The sequence below is a fragment of the Salvelinus sp. IW2-2015 genome, linkage group LG28, assembly GCF_002910315.2.
Source record: "Salvelinus sp. IW2-2015 linkage group LG28, ASM291031v2, whole genome shotgun sequence".
In the NCBI taxonomy this organism is placed as follows: Eukaryota; Metazoa; Chordata; class Actinopteri; order Salmoniformes; family Salmonidae; genus Salvelinus; species Salvelinus sp. IW2-2015.
This window is the reverse complement of record NC_036868.1, coordinates 7,439,459-7,458,364: the sequence shown is the minus strand read 5'-3', so window position 1 is coordinate 7,458,364 and position 18,906 is coordinate 7,439,459. Positions and strand designations below refer to the sequence as shown.

Below are 18,906 nucleotides of genomic sequence, written 5' to 3'. Positions count from 1 at the left end.
AATGGTCCACACACACACAGTCATGAAGAAGGCGCGACAGCGCCTCTTCCCCCTCAGGAGGTTGAAAAAGTTTGGCATGGGCCCTCAAATCCTGAAAAGGTTCTACAGCTGTACCATTGAGAGCAAATTGACTGGCTGCATCACCGCTTGMTATGGCAATAGCACCACCTTRGATCGCATGGGGCCGAGCTCCCTGCCATCCAGGACCTCTATATCAGGCGGTGTGAAAAGAAGGCCCGGAKAAATGTCAAAGACTCCAACCACCCAAGCCATAGTCTATTTTCTCTGCTGCCGCACGGCAAGAGGTGCCGGTGCATCAAGTCTGACACCAACAGTCTCTTAAACAGAGTCTATCCCCAAGCAATACGACTGATAAATAGCTAACAAAATAGCTACACGGACTATCTGAGTTTACCTTGTATCTTTATTTACCTTTTTTTCCAATATTTGCACGAAGCACACTCTCTGAGCACACTCACAGGTCCCTACACACTCACACACACACTGTCAGTCCAACACACACACAAACCCTCACTCCACCATCTGCTCACTTACACATAATATGCACATACATTTATACTGACTCTACACACACGCACACCCACTCACATACTAGCTGTTGTTACTCTGTTTATCTTACATCCTGTTACCTAGTCCCCTTACCCCTATACATACATGTATCTACCTTCATCACTCCAGTATCCCTGCACATTGTAAATATGGTATTGGAACTGACTTTAAAAACAATATTTCCTCTATATAGTATGCTTATTTGCTTACTTACTTTATTGTGTATTTCATATTTCCTATTCTTATTTTTTGTGTCTTTTTTTCAAGTAATACATTGTTATTGATTATTGCATCGTTGGGTTTTGAGTTTGCAAGAGAGGCATTTCACTGTATTTGTGCATGTGACATTAAAACRTGAACCAGACAGCATCAGATAGATGGCCTATACATACAGAGACAGGGGGGRGCCGTTACACCTGCTTTGATGCTTTTTCCTGTGAGATACATTCAGCCTCTTCAGTATGGAAGGAAAATTATGAAATAAAGAGAGACGAAAGATCAATTCTTTTAGATGTTTTTCTTGGTCCATTTTTTGGGGAAGCCTGGCTACCATGAATACATGCCACTGGTGCTGTAGAATTCCTCTCCTGAAACATGTAGCTGGCAGCCATTWTGAATTATCTGCCTGAGTTAATACAATGTAATTAGAGGTCAGGTGGGCATTGACAGACTGCAATCACAAAGAACTACATCAACTCAACCCCCTCATTAACACCTCACCCTCACAGCGCTCCATTAAACAGAGAGACAGGAGAAGCCACAGTTCCTTCAGCAGGGGAAGCTGGTGTGCTACATGGGTGCGGCTTGACTAGGGCTAGGCAGGGGTTGAATTTCACTGGGCCAGGCTTGGAGGGCTGCCATGGAATTGTCTCAGGGCTGCCCAGGGTGAGGTCTGTTCTGTTATCCCAGAAGACTGTAGCTGGACATTAACTGAGCCTGCTCTCTATTCCGTGGCCTGGTGTGACCTCAGAGAGACTCACGACTGGTTATTTATTTTTATTTCACCTTTATTTAATTAGGCAAGTCAGTTAAGAACAAATTCTTATTTTCAATGACGCCCTAGGAACRGTGGGTTAACTGCCTTGTTCAGGGGCAGAACMACAGATTTTTACCTTGTCAGCRCAGGGATTCGATCTTGCAACCTTCTAGTTACTAGTCCAYCGCTCTAACCACTGGGCTACCTGCRGCCCCGTTATATTCTAACTCCTCTCTTTCTCATTCTCAAAACAGTTTTTATCTTCCTGAGGAACTAAACCATCCATCCAGCACMTGACACTTTACCTCACACTCCCCACTACTCCTCCCTTCCCCTGAAGCAGAGGCATTTCCAACTGAAAGGTAATCCTCATGTTCCTGGGCTTAGTTTTTATTAGGGCTCACTGCCAAAAAATAAAAATAGAGCCAATCACAATATTATCAAAGAGACAGAGAGGCCTAGCAAATGTAGCCATGTAAGATAACTGATCATATTTATTCAGTCATTTATTCACATTTCACTCACGCAACTGTTAAGTGCGCATTTAACAATGTCCTCCCTATAAAGAATTATGAATTCATTTCCTGAAACAAAAGGTGCAGCAGCTTGATACATTTAAGAGGAATGAAAGCAGAGAAGAAAAGCTTCTGCCAAGAGACGTGTCCTGTTATTGAGGAAGTAAATGTATTAGGCTCAAGAAAAAATGCCTCTGCCTGCCTTATTGACCAGTATCACATTGCAGTCTATAAAGATAAAGACTGGAGATCTGAGGAAGATCTCCCTCAACACCTCAGGTCTGTACCAGAGCTGCTCTGACAGAGACACAAAGGAAGACCATTCCCTTCACAGACAGAACTGCTACTGTAGCGCATGACTTCAATCAATCACGTCTGGCTGTGACTCTCTCAGCAAACACCCCAAAACTGACAGCTCAAGATAGATTCACTGTCAAATTGACAGCACACATTCTGTAAAGCCAAGTCATGCAATGACGATACATTATTGTCATATTGCGGTAACACTGTTGGTTCAAGCTGAACATACTGAATTTCATCGGTCTATATTAAATGTGTCAATCTCTTGCATTTGTACTGCACTCCTCCTCTGGTCCTTTAAGTGCACAAGCTTGTGGCTACATGGAATGTGCATGARGTGACACACACACGGTTAAGGTCAGCCTCAGACAGAGACCCTCACGGACCTGTTCATTTGTCATCAACACTAATGCATTCCTATTCCTTTCCAAATACTCCAAACTCCAACATCTCCTTCCTGTAAAATAGCTCCTACTGACATTCTGTGGTMAAACATGGTAGTTTTACACACCGACCAGTATAACAGGCATACACTGTATATGCCTATTAGTGTATCCAAGAAACAGTTAGGATTATAATATGGTCATATGCTCCTCCAGTCCCACTAACCATTTGACATTGTGCTGTAGAGGGGATCTAATCAGAGCATGAAATACAGATACAACCATACAATACACATAAATCTGCCCATGGTCGTTGCCCTGGTGGCCCAATGAGGCTGCAGTTGAGTGAGACACAGTACCCACACATCTGACGGGAAAAAAGGATGGCGACTACTACTTACATACACATTAAAAAGACAAACGTGTAATAAACACACAAGAAGACAACCTCCTCTGCTCCACTCACCTTGGTGACAGCGACCTTGGCGCCCTTGTTGATGAGCTGGACCACATTGTCAGCCTGGCCCTTGTGGGAGGCTACGAGGAGGCGCTCGGACAGTGCGAGGACTGCAGCCTCATCCTGCTGGCTCATGTAAGCAGGGTAAGTGAAGCACTGTCTCCGAGACACGGTGCTCCAAGGAGAGGGTGGGGTGGGGGGGTGGGGGGGGGCTGACACCCACACCCACACTAACTCATCACCGACACACACAGGGGTAGTGGGCAGAAAGAGAGGAGAAGAGGAGAGAAGAGAGGGCTTGGACCTCTGGACACTCCCAGGTTGGCTCCCTCATGTCATCCTCAGTGCCTGCAAGAGAACAGGAAACACATGTGGTGGTAACAAGCTAGCACATGTCACATGGTAGTGTAGAAGACTGGCAAACAGGAAGCCAGGAGGGAATGGGGGGAATAGATTGAGATTTCAATGGTGATTGCATCATTGCTACTAGCTACCTAGCCCACTATATCCAGCTGTGGGAACTGGGAAAACAGACCATTTCCTGTTGGGGAGACAGCAGCTGTAGAATAGCTATGTCTTTTAAATTAGTTTATACAGGTTGAAAAGGAGTGATCAACAACAACAGAGGAGAGCGCCATCCATACAAACACTTTGGTTTTCACTTTTTATGTCATACCATCAGACACAACGGCATAAAAAAGCTAATAAAAACAGCCATAACCAACCACAGGAGTCAGACTTTATGCGGTTAGCTGAGTGAGAGTTGGTGTGACCGCAGGCAGAGTGACTCACTGGAAAAAAGGCTGTCTTTCCAGGAGTTCCTACCATCATTACAACACATCAACGTGTTGAGCTGTCAAATCTGTCAATGTTTCTACCTGACTCAGAGGAACTAGCTCACGATTAACCACGCCAGCAACTGGTGAAARGCAGTATAATGTACTCAATGTAGCTTATTAGCTAAATTATAAGACTGAGCATCCTCCAGGCTGTATTCAGTCATGCTTGTTGAAACCGAGTAAACTGCAGAGGAAATGGTACATTGTCATTTTAGACTAAGTATGTGTGCTTGTTGAAGTTACTAATGGTGGTCTGACAGCTTGTTATGCGTTTGTTCCATCATTATGACAGGTGATGAGGTCACCTAGCTATCTTCTCAAGTGTCAGAGGACARAGCCACATTAAGCAATATGACAAAAGAATGATTTCTTCCATTCAGCCCCATAGACATTATATGGGTTTGTAAAGATATACCAGAGAAGGCTATACCAAGACAAAAGGATGTGCGCATAATATAGCATATCAATGCATACTTTCAATGCAGGCCTATTGTTTTTTCCCCCCAGTCTTTTACCAGGATCKCCTCTAAGGCATTTCATAGATGAGTGGTTAGGAAGCAGTACTTATTTACATGTCTTAACATGGCTCACTATCTTGTTACAMTGCTTCAAATGTATTAGTCGTATGTACAGGATACACATGTCATACYCTATCCAATGAAATGCTTACTTGCAGGTTCCTCGYCAATCCAACAACAGTAATAAATAAGAAAATATAAMAATAGGAACATAAAGTAAATGGCTCAGTAGAATAGAATAATGATTTTAGCATAAGTATAATACACGAAGACACAAAGTATAGTCCAATATTTACACGTGTATAATTGCTTCCGTTTCATTCTATTTGTGCTATAAATGGAGGCAATTATTAGAGGATATTGTGTTCCCACTTTCAACATGCATCATATACAGCAGGTGAATGAAATGCAATGATCCAAGAAGTTAAGTTAATGGGCTGGTAAATCTAAAACTTTACATTCCAGGGACAGCTGAATATATATACCAAGGAGAAACAGCATTACATTATGAAATAGCCCACCATGTAATCCTGTAAAGTACAGGTCCTAATTATGTAACACTAAGGAATCTCAGTCTACCGCTTGGACCAGCACACCTACTATAAGGTTTCGGTCACACCTATTTCACAGGCACCAACTATAGCTAAGAGAGAACAGAGGGGGACAAAATAACCAAACAGGTCATGCTTTGTCTTAATGATAGTTTGGTCTGTCTCCTTTAGCCCCACCTCCTATCAACTTAAACAGAGAGTCTAGATAAATCTCTTTGAAGAGCTAAATAACTTAGACAAGCAGGCTATACTGCAGCCATAGATCATAAGTCTGTTGAAACACTTCAAAACATCTGTTTCATCAGGGATATACGCTAGATACCTATCTAATCCCCATATGGTTGTTCTGGGTTCTGCTGGCTGGAAGCAAGGGTTTCATCTCTTCTCAGTGGAGGCTTCTGAGGGCTCAGAGGCCTTTTATCCTGGCCCCTTGGTGCAGAGTGAGAGAAAAGGAGCTGGCCTGCTCCTCTACCAGTGTGGCTTCAATGGAGTTTCTCACAGTCCCTCACACCTCCAATGCCTGGACCTAATTAACTGGATTTATGTTGGTGAGTATGATACAGCGCTCCGATTAAAGATCCCTTTCAGGTGCCTCTAATCCGGGGCCCATCTGATCCGCTCGCGATAAAGCATCAAGGTGGGTGCATCCTGACACAGCTAACGGCACCCAGCTCTGTGTAATCTCTGACTTCTGTCAACCATTACGGATGGAAGGGAGGGGCCAGGGCACAACTTCACCTATTAACTGTCAGTTCCTCTCTAAGTTAACTTCAAATGTCACTGTCATAAAGAACTGTTGTTTGGGGAATTAAATAGAAAATCTAAGTGGGAATAATGGTATCAGACAGGGTTGTTCCATCTCGTCTCATGAGATTCTCTTGTTCCGAAGGCACCTTACAAGTCCAAGGATACGACTTTGAAACATGAGACCAACCTGAGCTCATTATTAGCTCAATTAGCCCTCTTTCTAGAGGAAGTGAGAGATTCCGAACAAACAGTCATAACTATTTTCCTGTGAACACTCATTGTTCAGCTCCGATCTGAAGAGGAAGAGGCATGTCCCATCAGATCCCCTGATTCTCATCTAATCTACTTTGACAACAGTTGTGTAAAGTAATTAAGTAAAAATACTTTAAGGTACTACTTAAGTTGTTTTGGGGGGTATCAGTACTTACTTTATATCTTTTTTTTACCCCATTTTTCTCCCCAATTTCATGGTATCCAATTGTTAGTAGTCACTGTCTTGTCTCATCGCTGCAACTCCCGTACGGACTCAGGAGAGGCAAAGGTCGAGAGCCATGCGTTCTCTGAAACACAACCCAACCAAGCCGCACTGATTCTTGACACAGCGTACACCTAGCGACCTGGTCAGCGTGCACTGCGCCCCGCCCGCCACAGGAGTCGCTAGTGTGCGATGAGACAAGGATATCCCTGCCGGCCAAACCCTCCCTAACCCYAACGACGCTAGCCCAATTGTGCGTCACCCCATGGGCCTCCCAGTCGCAGCCGGCTGCGACAGAGCCTGGGCTCGAACCCAGAGTCTCTGGTGGCACAGCTACCTTAGACCACTGTGCCACCTGGGAGGCCACTATTTATATTTTTGATTACTTTTACTTTTACTTCACTACATTCCTAAAGAAAATAATGTACTTTTTACTCCATACATTTTTCCTGACACCCAAAAGTAATCGCTACATTTTGAATACTTAGCAGGACCGCAAAATGGTCAAATTCTCATCTTATCAAGAAAACATCCCTGGTCATCCCTACTGCATCTGGCGGACTCACTAAACACACATGCTTCGTTTGTAAATCTCTGAATGTTAGAATGTGCCCCTGGCTATACGTAACTTAAATAAACAAGAAAATGTTGCCATCTGGTTTGCTTAATATAAGGAATTTGAAATGATTTATACTTTTACATTTGATACTTAAGTATATTTTGAAATTACATTTACTTMAGATTTTTAAGTATATTTAAAACCAAATACTTTTAGACTTTTACTCAAGTAGTATTTTACTGGGTGACTTTCACTTTTACTTGAGTCATTTTCTATTAAGGTATCTTTACTTTTACTCAAGTATGATGATTGGGTACTTTTTCCACAACTGTTTGACAACTACTCTAATGGCTGTAGTGTGTTGAAATCATTTCTCTGCAAATAAAGTATCTCACACAAACATGCATGCACACGCACGCATGCGCACACACACACAAATACAGTTTTGCATGTGTGATGTACACTGTACACCATACTAACAGGGACTAGTTGGTTCACTGGAACAGTCATTTCAGAGTTCTGCATTGCTACAGGRCAACATCGTTAAATCTATGAAAATATAATATCTAGAAATTAAACTCTCTACTCTGGTTTGAATGACCCATTGCACAGTGAATGCATTGCAATGCTATTAATTTTATATTCTTTGTAAAGATATTCCTGGATGTACCAGAGTTGTCAGGTTAAAATAATAGAAAATTGAAGTCAGGTCCTTTCTATTGAACACCAGGGTGACCTCATTGAAGATAGTTAGTTACCACATGTAGGCTATAATTCTGATCAAACAGTACAGTAGCCGTCATGTGGAACTATGCTTGTCAGGCCAAGGGTGATCACGCTAGGATAAGCGTTAACAAGTCTAACAAGCATAGCAGACCCCAAACTGCTGCGGTGTTTAGAAAACACTGTGCCTTTTCTATAACCCTTCATTATCTATTATGCACAACTAGCCCATCTTGCTGTCCTCTAATCTTCTGTCACTTTAAAACAGAAGAATAGAAAATATTTTRGATTCCCAAATATGCCATGTTTCAATTTCAAATCTGAACAGGGGAATATCCTCCAGACAAGCATTCGACCTTAAATCCATTAGAATCAGATAGAGCTCTGCTTTCATGAAGCCAATATTTAAAAGTCTGACTGGAGAGTCCAAGAGCAGATTTTATTGCGATACTAACCAACACCTCATTCCACACACAGCTATAAAACTGTCAATGATTTCATCACACTGAAGCTTCTGAAGGAGGAAGCCAACTCCTCTGTCTGGGTCTTACAGGTAAAGACATTCCAGACCGCTTTATCTATAGAGAGTCAAAATGAAAGGTCCTGGGGGGGGGGTTAGTCAGTGTTGTATGCACCCCACCCAGGGGGAGAAAAGCTATGTATTACACCCTTTGAATCTACAGAATGTCATGCATGGACACTTCAACACACAACTGAAGATGGATTGAAATGTTTTTCATTGACAAGGGACACTTTAACTTAGACATTTCAAATGTGAATAGGTGAAAAGGTCGTATTCAAAAGAAAACGTATGCCTATGCCCAAATTACTATTCTATGTATCAGGATGGAATATGCTAGAGATAGTCAAAGAAGAGTTCTCTGCATACTTTTGAGAGACCATTTCTTTGAGTTTAAAATGGTTGCTAAATGCACTATGGTAACATTTGAATGACTCCCTCCTGCCAGCTGAGAAATGAATAAAATTAAGCAGGGAGAAAGTCTCTCCCCCTCTGCATTCTTGTGGGTCTCCATAAGAGGTCTGTTCAGCCAGATAGCCACACAAAAAGGCTGGCAGAGCAGGGCTACTCACATGCAGCTAGGCAACTGGGCTTTTGTGCGAACCTTTCAGGAACTCAGGACTCGGTTKAAAAAAAAAAAWGCCAAGCTCCCTTTGTTTTTCAAACCCGTTTTGAGAGCGAGGAGGCCCTGGGGACATGTTTTTTTCTTCAAAATCAGACGAACTGAAAAACAACTTCTTTTCATACAGGCATGTTTTACGACTGCTAGATTTAACCCTCTCCTCCCTCAGTGTAGTATGATCTATTCCTGGATTGGCAGCGAGGCATCTAGTGAATCTGAGGGAAAGTCAGGTCTCCAGAAGGTCTCCATCCACACCAATGGGAAGATGGGTGGGCTTGTCTTGGACACTGAGGTGATACAAGGGTCAAACCTATTAAAGGAGGCTGGTCATCACCAAACTAGCTTGAACACGTTGGAATGTCTTAGAATGCAGTTTATTCCTTAAACTCTCAAATAGCAACAACAAGAGGTAAGACAAAATACTCCCAGGCATAACTCTCTAAACCGTGGGTCACTGCCATGCATTAGCCTACGCTGTAGTTCTGACATCAGACATGTTTCAAGACTTTAGGCTACATTTGTTTAGAGATAGAAGGAAACCTTGTGAAAGCGAAGAGCTGGGTGGCTGAAATTGTCCATACTTTGGGGATTTTGACCCACAGAAATGAACAAATGTCACATCTGATTAAACTATTGACCAAGTTCATGTCTACACCAACTGTATTACTATGTTATTACACAATGAAAGGAATCCTTCTTGAACTGATTTAAATTAGATTAAAAATAGTGCAATATGGGATAGTGAAGATACTACAGTGCCTTCAGAAAGTATTCATACCCACTGACTTATTCCACATTTAGTTTTGTTACAGCTGGATTTTAAAATGGATTAAATATATGTTTTTTTCTCACCGATCTATAAACAATACCCCATAATGACAAAGTGAGAACATGTTTTTAGAAACGTTTGAAAATGTATTGAAAATGAAATACCTAACTTCCTAAGWWTTCACACGCCTGAGTCAATAAATACATGTTAGAATCACCTACTGTATGTAGCAGCCTACAGACCCAAATATACTACATAGTGAAAGAGTCTCACATTTTAAAACCAATAGCTATATATTTTCCTGCTCTTAATCATCAATGTAACTTTGTCAGAATTAAAGGGTCAGTTGTCAGCTGCCAAGAAGTGAGAAAACTACACACCTGAGTAAGTGCACAGTACTTGATATTCATGAAGCATGTCAGGAATTCTGCTACTCAAAGGTTATCTCAGTTCTTGACTCCACTGAAGTTGTTGGTAAGTGTGAGGATTTCAGGACTGTTGTATGACAAAATAAGACAATTGTTGGAGGTTTTAAGAATATCGAACAAAAATGTAGGATCAATATATCTGCGAGCAGTAAGGAAACAGGGCTTATGAACAGGCTGAAAGAGACAGTTGCAAGGAAGCAACTCTCTATCGCTAATATTGGTGTAACTATGGAAGAAGTGTATTTTTTACCCATGTTCAAAATAGCMAACATGAACTAGATAAGTGAAACTAGTGTTGCTATGGCATCACAACACCCAACTTCTACTACTATTACATTACACGGTGCGCTTTTAAACGTCACAAACCCCACAAACACTATTCTTGTTGACAGAAACAAAGGATTTCCCAGGGGGGGGCGATATTTTCAGACACCTGGCAACAGAAACAGTATGGGGAGCKAGCCAACGCTGCAGGGCCTTCATTTACTGGAGAGTGAGTCAGAGTGATGCTCACCTCCACCTGAGACATGCACATAGCAGAGCACAGGATGGAGCCGTTCCAAACAACAACATTACATCCACACAATGTGACATAGAACCAACATGCTAGAATGAACCTTCAATTGTGCTCTTTGAATTCTAAGCCGCCGGTGGTTGTCTAAGATTCCCATTAGTGAGGGAATTTTCTCCCTTCATTTGTTTAAGCTCACATCCATCACCTCATCACAACAAGAGTATGTATTTCTTTAGCACGCTCTGGGGCATAGCCTAGCCTCACACAGGGAGTTAACCTTTCGTGTTCTGGACCAGCTGTACCTCTACTGTACCAGAGATGATCTCTCTCTACTCTTACATAAACCTTCCAGAGCTAGCGCCTGTGGGGACACAGGGGGTTACATAAGAAGCCATACAGCCACAGAAAGATGAGATGAGTCTCTGGATTGGAAGAGAAGACCATGCTTGTCTGTGTCAGGGCATCTGCTAGAGCTGTTTCACTAACTCAGTGAGCTGCCGGGCCGGCCAGGCCCCCTTTGGGTCAAGCAGCTTTGTTGTCTGTAATGAAGTTAGCAGAGACAAGAGTCTGACCCCAAAGAATAGTGATCTATCGAATTATCTGGCATGCTGGAGGGGTGTTCCCCAGTGGGTTTTGGAACAGGGATCAGTGACGTGATTGGATGATGACTGAGACGAGTGTTCAGTGCAGAGCGGGATTGGCTCCGCAGCCCTGGATTTAGTCAAACTCAGCCATCTGTCTTTCCCCACACCACCTCCAGCAGAGAGCGAGAGAGAGAGAGAAGAAAGAGAAGAGAGYAGAAAGAGAGAGAGAGCAAAAAACAGATTAAATCAAAACTTTGACCCGTTCGCTAATCCCCAAATCTATTTCAGGGCCTTTAGCCCGGTCCTTCCAGGGTTGGCGCCTCGGGAACCGTTGACATAGTTCAAGGAGTTCATTTCTGAGGGGAGAATCTTTTGATTGTTGTCATGGTGTCACTCAAAGTTGTATGGTAACAATCACGTTAAAAAAATCTAAATAATCACTCCAAGATCATACAACTATCAAATACTATCAAAGGAACAATTCTGAATGTATATTTTGGGCAACTTGTGAGTGTAGCCTAAAAGGCGCTGCACGGCAAATCCGACGTCTGCATTGGCTGTGCAGGATTTACGGTGATATGTCCTTTGCAGAAGTCAGGGCATTCATACTTCTCGCGCCCCACAATGTTACAAAATTTGAGAGGTGCACGTCGATGCGGTACGAAGAGCAATTTGGCCTCTGCGTGCCTCTGAAGGCCCRGCAATTGCATCATACCATCCATACGGCTCCTCCAACCACATTTTCGGATAAAGCATAAATTGGCTCTAAGACTTGAGGCAGGGARGGGCAGGGATGGGCAGGCCCTCAGATAAACCCCCCAACCCCCTTCGCCCCCCCAAAAAATCAGTCGGTCTCAACGTACTGTTGCGATTTAGAATACACCAAGTGCACTTTCTAAAGGGTATTGTGCATCAGCAGTTGTTATCTGGTTATGTCAGTCACTGACAGTCAGTCAATTAGCCCATGTCAGACTGCGAGCAACTGCAGTCCCTCATGATGAGTTCAGATTTTTGTGGTCCCGACCCCCATCAAAGGTGCCCATCCCTGCCTTGAGGCAAGAACATGCTCAAGGCTAGCTAGTGTGCTGTTGTTACTCTGAGGCCGTTGGACAGTGATAATGAGGCTGTTCTGTGTGTGATTGATGGCTGCCAGATGTGAGATTGGAGATAATGCTGGGGTCATGTTGTATGCCTCCTGAGTGGCGCAGCAGTCTAAGGCACTGCATCTCAGTGCTTGAGATGTCACTACAGACACCCTGGTTCGATTCCAGGCTGTATCACAACCGGCCGTGATTGGGAGTCCCATAGGGTGGCGCACAATTGGCCCAGCGTCATCCGGGTTTGGCTGTGTACCCGTCATTGTAAATAAGAATTTGTTCTTAACTGACTTGCCTAGTTAAATAAAGGATACACATGGCAGTAAAGCTATTTACCTCTACAATACACCATCCCCCTTTAATACCCATAAGATAACGATGCTATCTTGATGGAAAGGGTTCTAGGCTGACAGTTGGTCCTAATCCAAATAAAAGACCAATGACTGAACTCCTAGTTACCTTCTAGTCTTGGGAAATATGACTACAAAATATTTCCTTCCAGATATAAGGTCATAAGAAAACCTCTTTATCTTGGTCATCATATAGCACTTAGAATCTCAACATCAAAGGTATTACCAGCAGACACTGACAATGAATAAGTGAGGTTTAGGATGTTGTCGTTACAAGACCAGCACTGCCACAGTAATACACACACACTTCCAGCTGTGGGAAGCTACTGTACTGACCAAAGACTCTAGACTGGCCAATCAAGTCATCATAATCATCTGATTTGGATTCATTGTCCTGGACCACTGAACAGAAAAGGCCCCCTGTGTCAGTCAGATGGAGGCTTTCCTTTTAGTGCTTTAGTCTACAAAGATTTTCTTCACCCATGAGTTACATTAAATACTCTCTCTCTCTCTCTCTCTCTCTCTCACACACACACACACACACACACACACACACACACACACACACACACACACACACACACACACCACCCACACACACACACACACACACACACACACACACACACACACACACACACACACACACACACACACACACACACACACACACACACACACACACAGTCAGTCAGTCAGTCAAACACACAGCTCTCTCTTTCGGTCTCCTCACATACAGACACAAAGGCACAGACACACACAATAACAAGTGCACAGCAAAGGGGACTGCCAGCCTTGCCACCCAGTCTCCAGATGGAGAGGACTAATGAATGTTAATGTGTGAGCTGAGGGGCAGCCCACCCTGCTCCCCAGAAGAGAACACTCACTCCCCCTGCTACCACTGCTTTGTTAACAGCTTCTCTGTTCAGCCTGCCTCTGAAAGGAAGGACCAAAAATCAATATTTTCTCTATTCTTCAGTTATCTGCGCTAAAACACTTAATGATAGCAGATTTGACTGTGCTGAAAGAGCAAGGAGCTGTGGGTAATGACAAGCATTTATTGTTTCAAGAAACCAATAGAGGTTTAGATCCCCTGCTAGGCAAAAGACTGAAGAAATGTTTCTTTATTGTGCCACCAGGCTATTCACTTGCTCCTTCAATGGCCCACTAGGCAGCTTGAGCTCCTATTAAATCCCAATTTACAAAATGATTTATGTCTAAAAGTGCACTTCTGTTTTACAATCTCCCCATTAGACTTGCATTCCCTAAAATGTCAATTAAAAAGACAAAACATCAAGCAGTAGTTGGATAGTAGCCCATCATAAAATGTKTCCTTCCTTAGCACTTATCTTGTACGCTGATAATAGGCATTGTCTCACCAGCTGGGAAGAAAAACCGTAATCAATGTAAAAATAATCTCTGGTTTCCTGATCTCATATGAGTTTAATGGGCCCCCTTCCATTATGAGTAATAATTTCCCCATTACACACCTGGTGCCCCACTGACCTCTAAATCACACTGGCCCCGCTAATCAGCTCCCCAGGGAACCCAGCAGAAGGCCAGGCGAGGGAGACATCTAGCAACTCCTACACACACAGACTACATGCATGAACGCTTTCATGATAAGCACAAGACTGAATAGTGAAGTCAAGACACTAGGCCTATTCAGCACCCTCAGACAAACATAATTCAAATCACTCATTCTGTATTAACATTGATTGGGATATTATTTACAGCTAGATGAAAACCATATTATTTCCTCTGATATGAAATCCAGAAGAAAGTTATGATCCCTCTATGATGGCTAATGTCAGAAGTTTAAGATGGTTGAGGGAAATTCTGAGTAGCCTTCTCAGCAAAACTGCTCGWAGTAGTCATCGTGCAGAGAGTTATATGGTTTGTTTAAGTTTCAATCATAGTTTTTTTGTTTGACACACATACAGTYTCACTCTGTTACAGTGGAATTTCCCCTTTACATTTATATAAACGTTCTATTAAAGTGAGTTTTGTGCAGCCTAGAGGGATTTCTGCTCATTATTTCCTTGTAACACAGTAATTACCTTCGACCTGCAATGTATAATGATAAGGCCCTTACTTACAAGCTCCTCTAACACTGATATGCAAAATTAGGCCATCTCTGCATTTTCCTTTGATATACCTCCTAGCTTCTTCAACTATCCACTCTATCTGGAACTTTCTCCCTTTCTCTCCACCCAATGTAAGATAGAGCATTCAAGTTCTGAAATAGAAKAACTATTTTATTAATTTGGATTTATATGACATAGTGGCAGGTAGGCTACCCATAGGCACGTGGAATTCTACTAGGGAGGCTACCKATCTAGGAGCCAGACAAGGGTGGTCGGTCCCCTTCTGCATAAAACTGTTGAAAAGGCATCAATTTCTGTCTCAAATTGTCAGTAATTCAAATGGCTAAAAAATCTAATTTGATCAAAACAGCCTAGGCTACACAGGTCTCAGATTGAACATGATTAAAAAAGAAACCAAATAWTATATTTATTAATGAATTTAGAGAATAGAGAATACGCTAGAAAACCCCATCATCAGCCTACACAAACCTGAAAAAGTAGCAGATATTAAGCTCATACCAAAATGTTCCGCGCGTAATTCCCCAGACGAACTCTCGGTCCGATTACAAATCCTTTGGAGATAAACCCAATTCCAAGCACGAGACGCGGTGCGGGGTATGTGCGGTGTATTTAAAGGTAACAAGAAACTTGAGGCGACGTCGATAGCTGCGTTTATCCAGGCAGAGAGTAAAAACATAGGGTCCGCAGAGAGTAAAAACATAGGGTCCGCAGCGATTCCCAAGTAAACTCCGTCCGAGTACGTCTTGACACTACCGCCCGTTCAGTCCAATTTGCATATAAATAGCTCGTGACAGCCTCTGCTAATGAGGTGAAATGAAGGATCGCTGATAAGATTCAACTGTTTGGAAAGAGACACAGTCCAGTCCGCGTCAACCAGCCTGTGGACAGAAACCGTGTCACTGGCCAGTCACTTTATTTCCTACTAGAAAGTGAATGGCAATCCCTGTCATTTCAGTTGTATGCTCAACAGGCTCCTCATGCTATGAAATTCCTTACTGTCTACACTCTGGAACCCTAGTTKTTTATTAACCAGCCATTAACAACTGTTTCTCTGGGTCTGAAAGAGGGTATTTCATTAACAACTAACAATCAGTTTTGTAAAATCCTACTGAACAAGCACCTAAATTYGGTAATTGGGGCATGCAAGATTATCCAAATCTGGATCATAATGTTTACTTGAACTACAAACTGAGGTAGCAGATTGTTACATGGGTGGCTTTTCAGCACATTTTACATTATCCTACACAAACACTAAATTATAGCCTATGTATTTAAATGTCTCTATACTGTATGTATCGTATATCATATGATATCCAATTTCATAAATAAGAAGTTGTTTACTAAACTCCCTACTCAGATGTGTGTATAGTAGGTTACTTCAGTAGCTCAGCGATGACAGGGCTTGGCCGACCTCTGGGGAATGTTTACATGTTGCCACACTGTCATCATGGCTTAGGAATTCTCTCATTCCAGGTTCTATCTCTCCCAGTCCCAGTTCAGAATTCCTTGAATAATACGTCTTAATTAATCCAGTTTTTATTTGAGGGTTTGTAAAGCGGTCTTGGGACTTAGCAGTTGTTATTGGGTTAAAAACACTAGGAGGGACTGTCAGATAATCAGAGTAAAGATTCGGTGTGGTATTTTTTACTAATAGGCTACTGCAGGGATTATAGAATATTCAAAGTCTAAATGCATACAACATTCTGAAACTAAGCAATTAAATTTATTAACACACAAGTCTGTGTGGAAAAAGTGGTAGCCTACAACATGAACGAGAGGGAACTGTACCAAAACTATCAATAATTTGTATTTTATTCGTGTCCTTCACATCTCTGTTACAATCTGAGTTCCCTTGGAACCCTCTAAGATGTATATTTTGCCTAAATTATTTAGCGRGGTGAAGTTATTACACTTTGGATGGTTTATCAATACAAAGATACAGGTGTCTATCCTAACTAATTTGCCGGAGAGGAAGGAAACCGCTCAGGGATTTCACCAGGAAGCTAAGTGTGACTTTAAAACACTTATTTCATGAGCTGAAATAAAAGATGCTCAAAATGTTTCATATGTACAAAAAGCTTATTTCTCTCAAATGATGTGCACAAATGTGTTTACATCCCTGTTAGTGAGCATTTCTCATTTGCCAAGATAATCCATCCACCTGACAGGTGTAGCATATCAAGACACTAATTGCTTAGACAATCCTAATACTTTGAAGATGCTTCCTTTCCTTAGCTCTTGTCCTTTACCCTCATTGCCTGTTAGTTGTTGCCTATTGTGTAATTTAGATCAGTGAGAATGAGGGATTGTTAACAAGGTGAGAACGTATTGAAATCTACCACAGTTTATTTTCACAAGTGTAGAAAGGAGTAGGCAGGAGGCAGTCGCAGGTTTAGAACTACTGAGTTTATTAAAGCACTATATAAAAGRGGGACGAAACCAAAAGTGCAAAATAAAGTACTCAGGAAATAGTAGGAGAGATTCCTCTCAGGAAAACAAGCAACATTTACAATGACCGACAAAGACAAATGACAGAGGGAGTATATATACAGTGATAAAGTGGGGATTGGAACCAGGTGTGTGTAATGATGACGAGACAAGTCCGGGTTTGATGAGTGAAGGGCGTTTGCCAGCAGCAGGTTCGGCAGCAGCTAGAAGGCCAGCGACGCCGAACGCCTGAGCTGGACAGGAGGGGGAGCCAAAGCGAAGGCTGGTGTGACACTGAGTTTAGAGAGAGGGAGGTGTTCCCTTAGCTGCTTCAGAGATGAGAAATTAGGGATTAATTTATACACTAAACAAAAACATAAATGCAACATGTAAAGTGTTGGTCCCATGTTTCATGAGCTGAAATAAAAGGTCCCAGAAATGTTCCATACGCAGAAAAAGCATATTTCTCACAAATGTTTTGCACAAATGTGTTTACATCCCTGTTAATGAGCATTTCTCCTTCGCCAAGATAATCCATCCACCTGACAGGTGTGGTTTATCAAGAAGCTGATTAAACAYCACAATCATTACACAGGTGCACCTTGTGCTGGGGACAATAAAAGGCCACTCTAAAATATGTGCCGTTTTGTCACACAACACAATGCCACAGATGTCTCAAGTTTTGAGGGAGTGTGCAATTGGCATGCTATCTGCAGGAATGTCCACTAGASCTGTTGCCAGATAATTGAATGCTAATTTCTCTACCATAAGCCGTTTTAGAGAATTTGGCAGTAAGTCCAACCAGCCTCACAACCGCAGACCACATTTAAAACCAAGCCAGCCCAGGACCTTCACATCCGGCTTCTTCACGAGGGGGAACATCTGAGAKCAGCCACCCGGACAGCTGATGAAACTGTGGGTTTGCACAACCGAAGAAATTCTGCACAAAATGTCAGAAACCGTCTCAGGGAAGCTCATCTGCATGCTCATCATGTGGGCAAATGCTCACCTTCGATGGCCACTGGAACGCTGGAGAAGTGTGCTCTTCACGGATGAATCGTGGTTTCAACTGTACAGATGCCAGACAGGTGTATGGCATCGTGTGGGCGAGCAGTTTGCTGATGTCAACGTTGCCCCATGGCGGCTGTGGGGTTATGGTATGGGCAGGCATATAGTAAACTACGGACAATGAACACAATTGCATTTTATCGATGGCAATTGGAATGCACAGAGATACCACGCCCCCAACGCCCGAAGGATCTGTACACAATTCTTGGAAGCTGAAAATGTTCCAGTTCTTACATGGTCTGCATACTCACCAGAACTTTCACCCATTGAGAATGTTTTGGATGCTCTGGATCGACATGTATGACAACGTGTTCTAGTTCCCACCAATATCCACCAACTTCGCATAGCCATTGATGAGGAGTGGGACAACAGTCCACAGGCCACAATCAACAGCCTGATGAACTCTATGCGAAGGAGATGTGTCGTGCTGCATGTGGCAAATAGAGGTCACACTAGATATTGACAGGTTTTCTGAACCACACACCTACCTTTTTTTAAGGTACAGTGAGGGAAAAAAGTATTTGATCCCCTGCTGATTTTGTACGTTTGCCCACTGACAAAGAAATGATCCGTCTATAATTTTAATGGTAGGTTTATTTGAACAGTGAAAGACAGAATAACAAACAAAAATCCAGAAAAAGCATGTCAAAAATGTTATAAATGATTTGAATAATGAGGGAAATACATATTTGACCCCCTCTCAATCAGAAAGATTTCTGGCTCCCAGGTGTCTTTTATGCAGGTAACGAGCTGAGATTAGGAGTGCACTCTTAAAGGGAGTGCTCCTAATCTCATCTTGTTACCTG

At 42.5% G+C, this 18,906-nt stretch overlaps 1 protein-coding gene across 2 annotated transcripts in view; it reads right to left on the bottom strand.

Moving 5' to 3' along the window:
• The window catches only part of LOC111954375 (ankyrin repeat domain-containing protein 6), a 28,998-nt gene extending 13,477 nt beyond the window's left edge, over nt 1-15,521 (bottom strand). The window contains exons 1-2 of one of the 2 annotated variants that reach the window (XM_023974072.2): nt 15,104-15,521; nt 3,211-3,549 (exon numbers count right to left, since the gene is read on the bottom strand). In XM_023974072.2, the coding sequence (XP_023829840.1) occupies nt 3,211-3,336 (126 nt within the window). In that variant the 5' untranslated portion in view covers nt 3,337-3,549; nt 15,104-15,521. The remainder of the gene's footprint in view (nt 1-3,210; nt 3,550-15,103) is intronic. The other variant, XM_023974071.2, reaches the window with a different exon arrangement.
• Between the last annotated feature and the right edge of the window lie 3,385 nt (nt 15,522-18,906).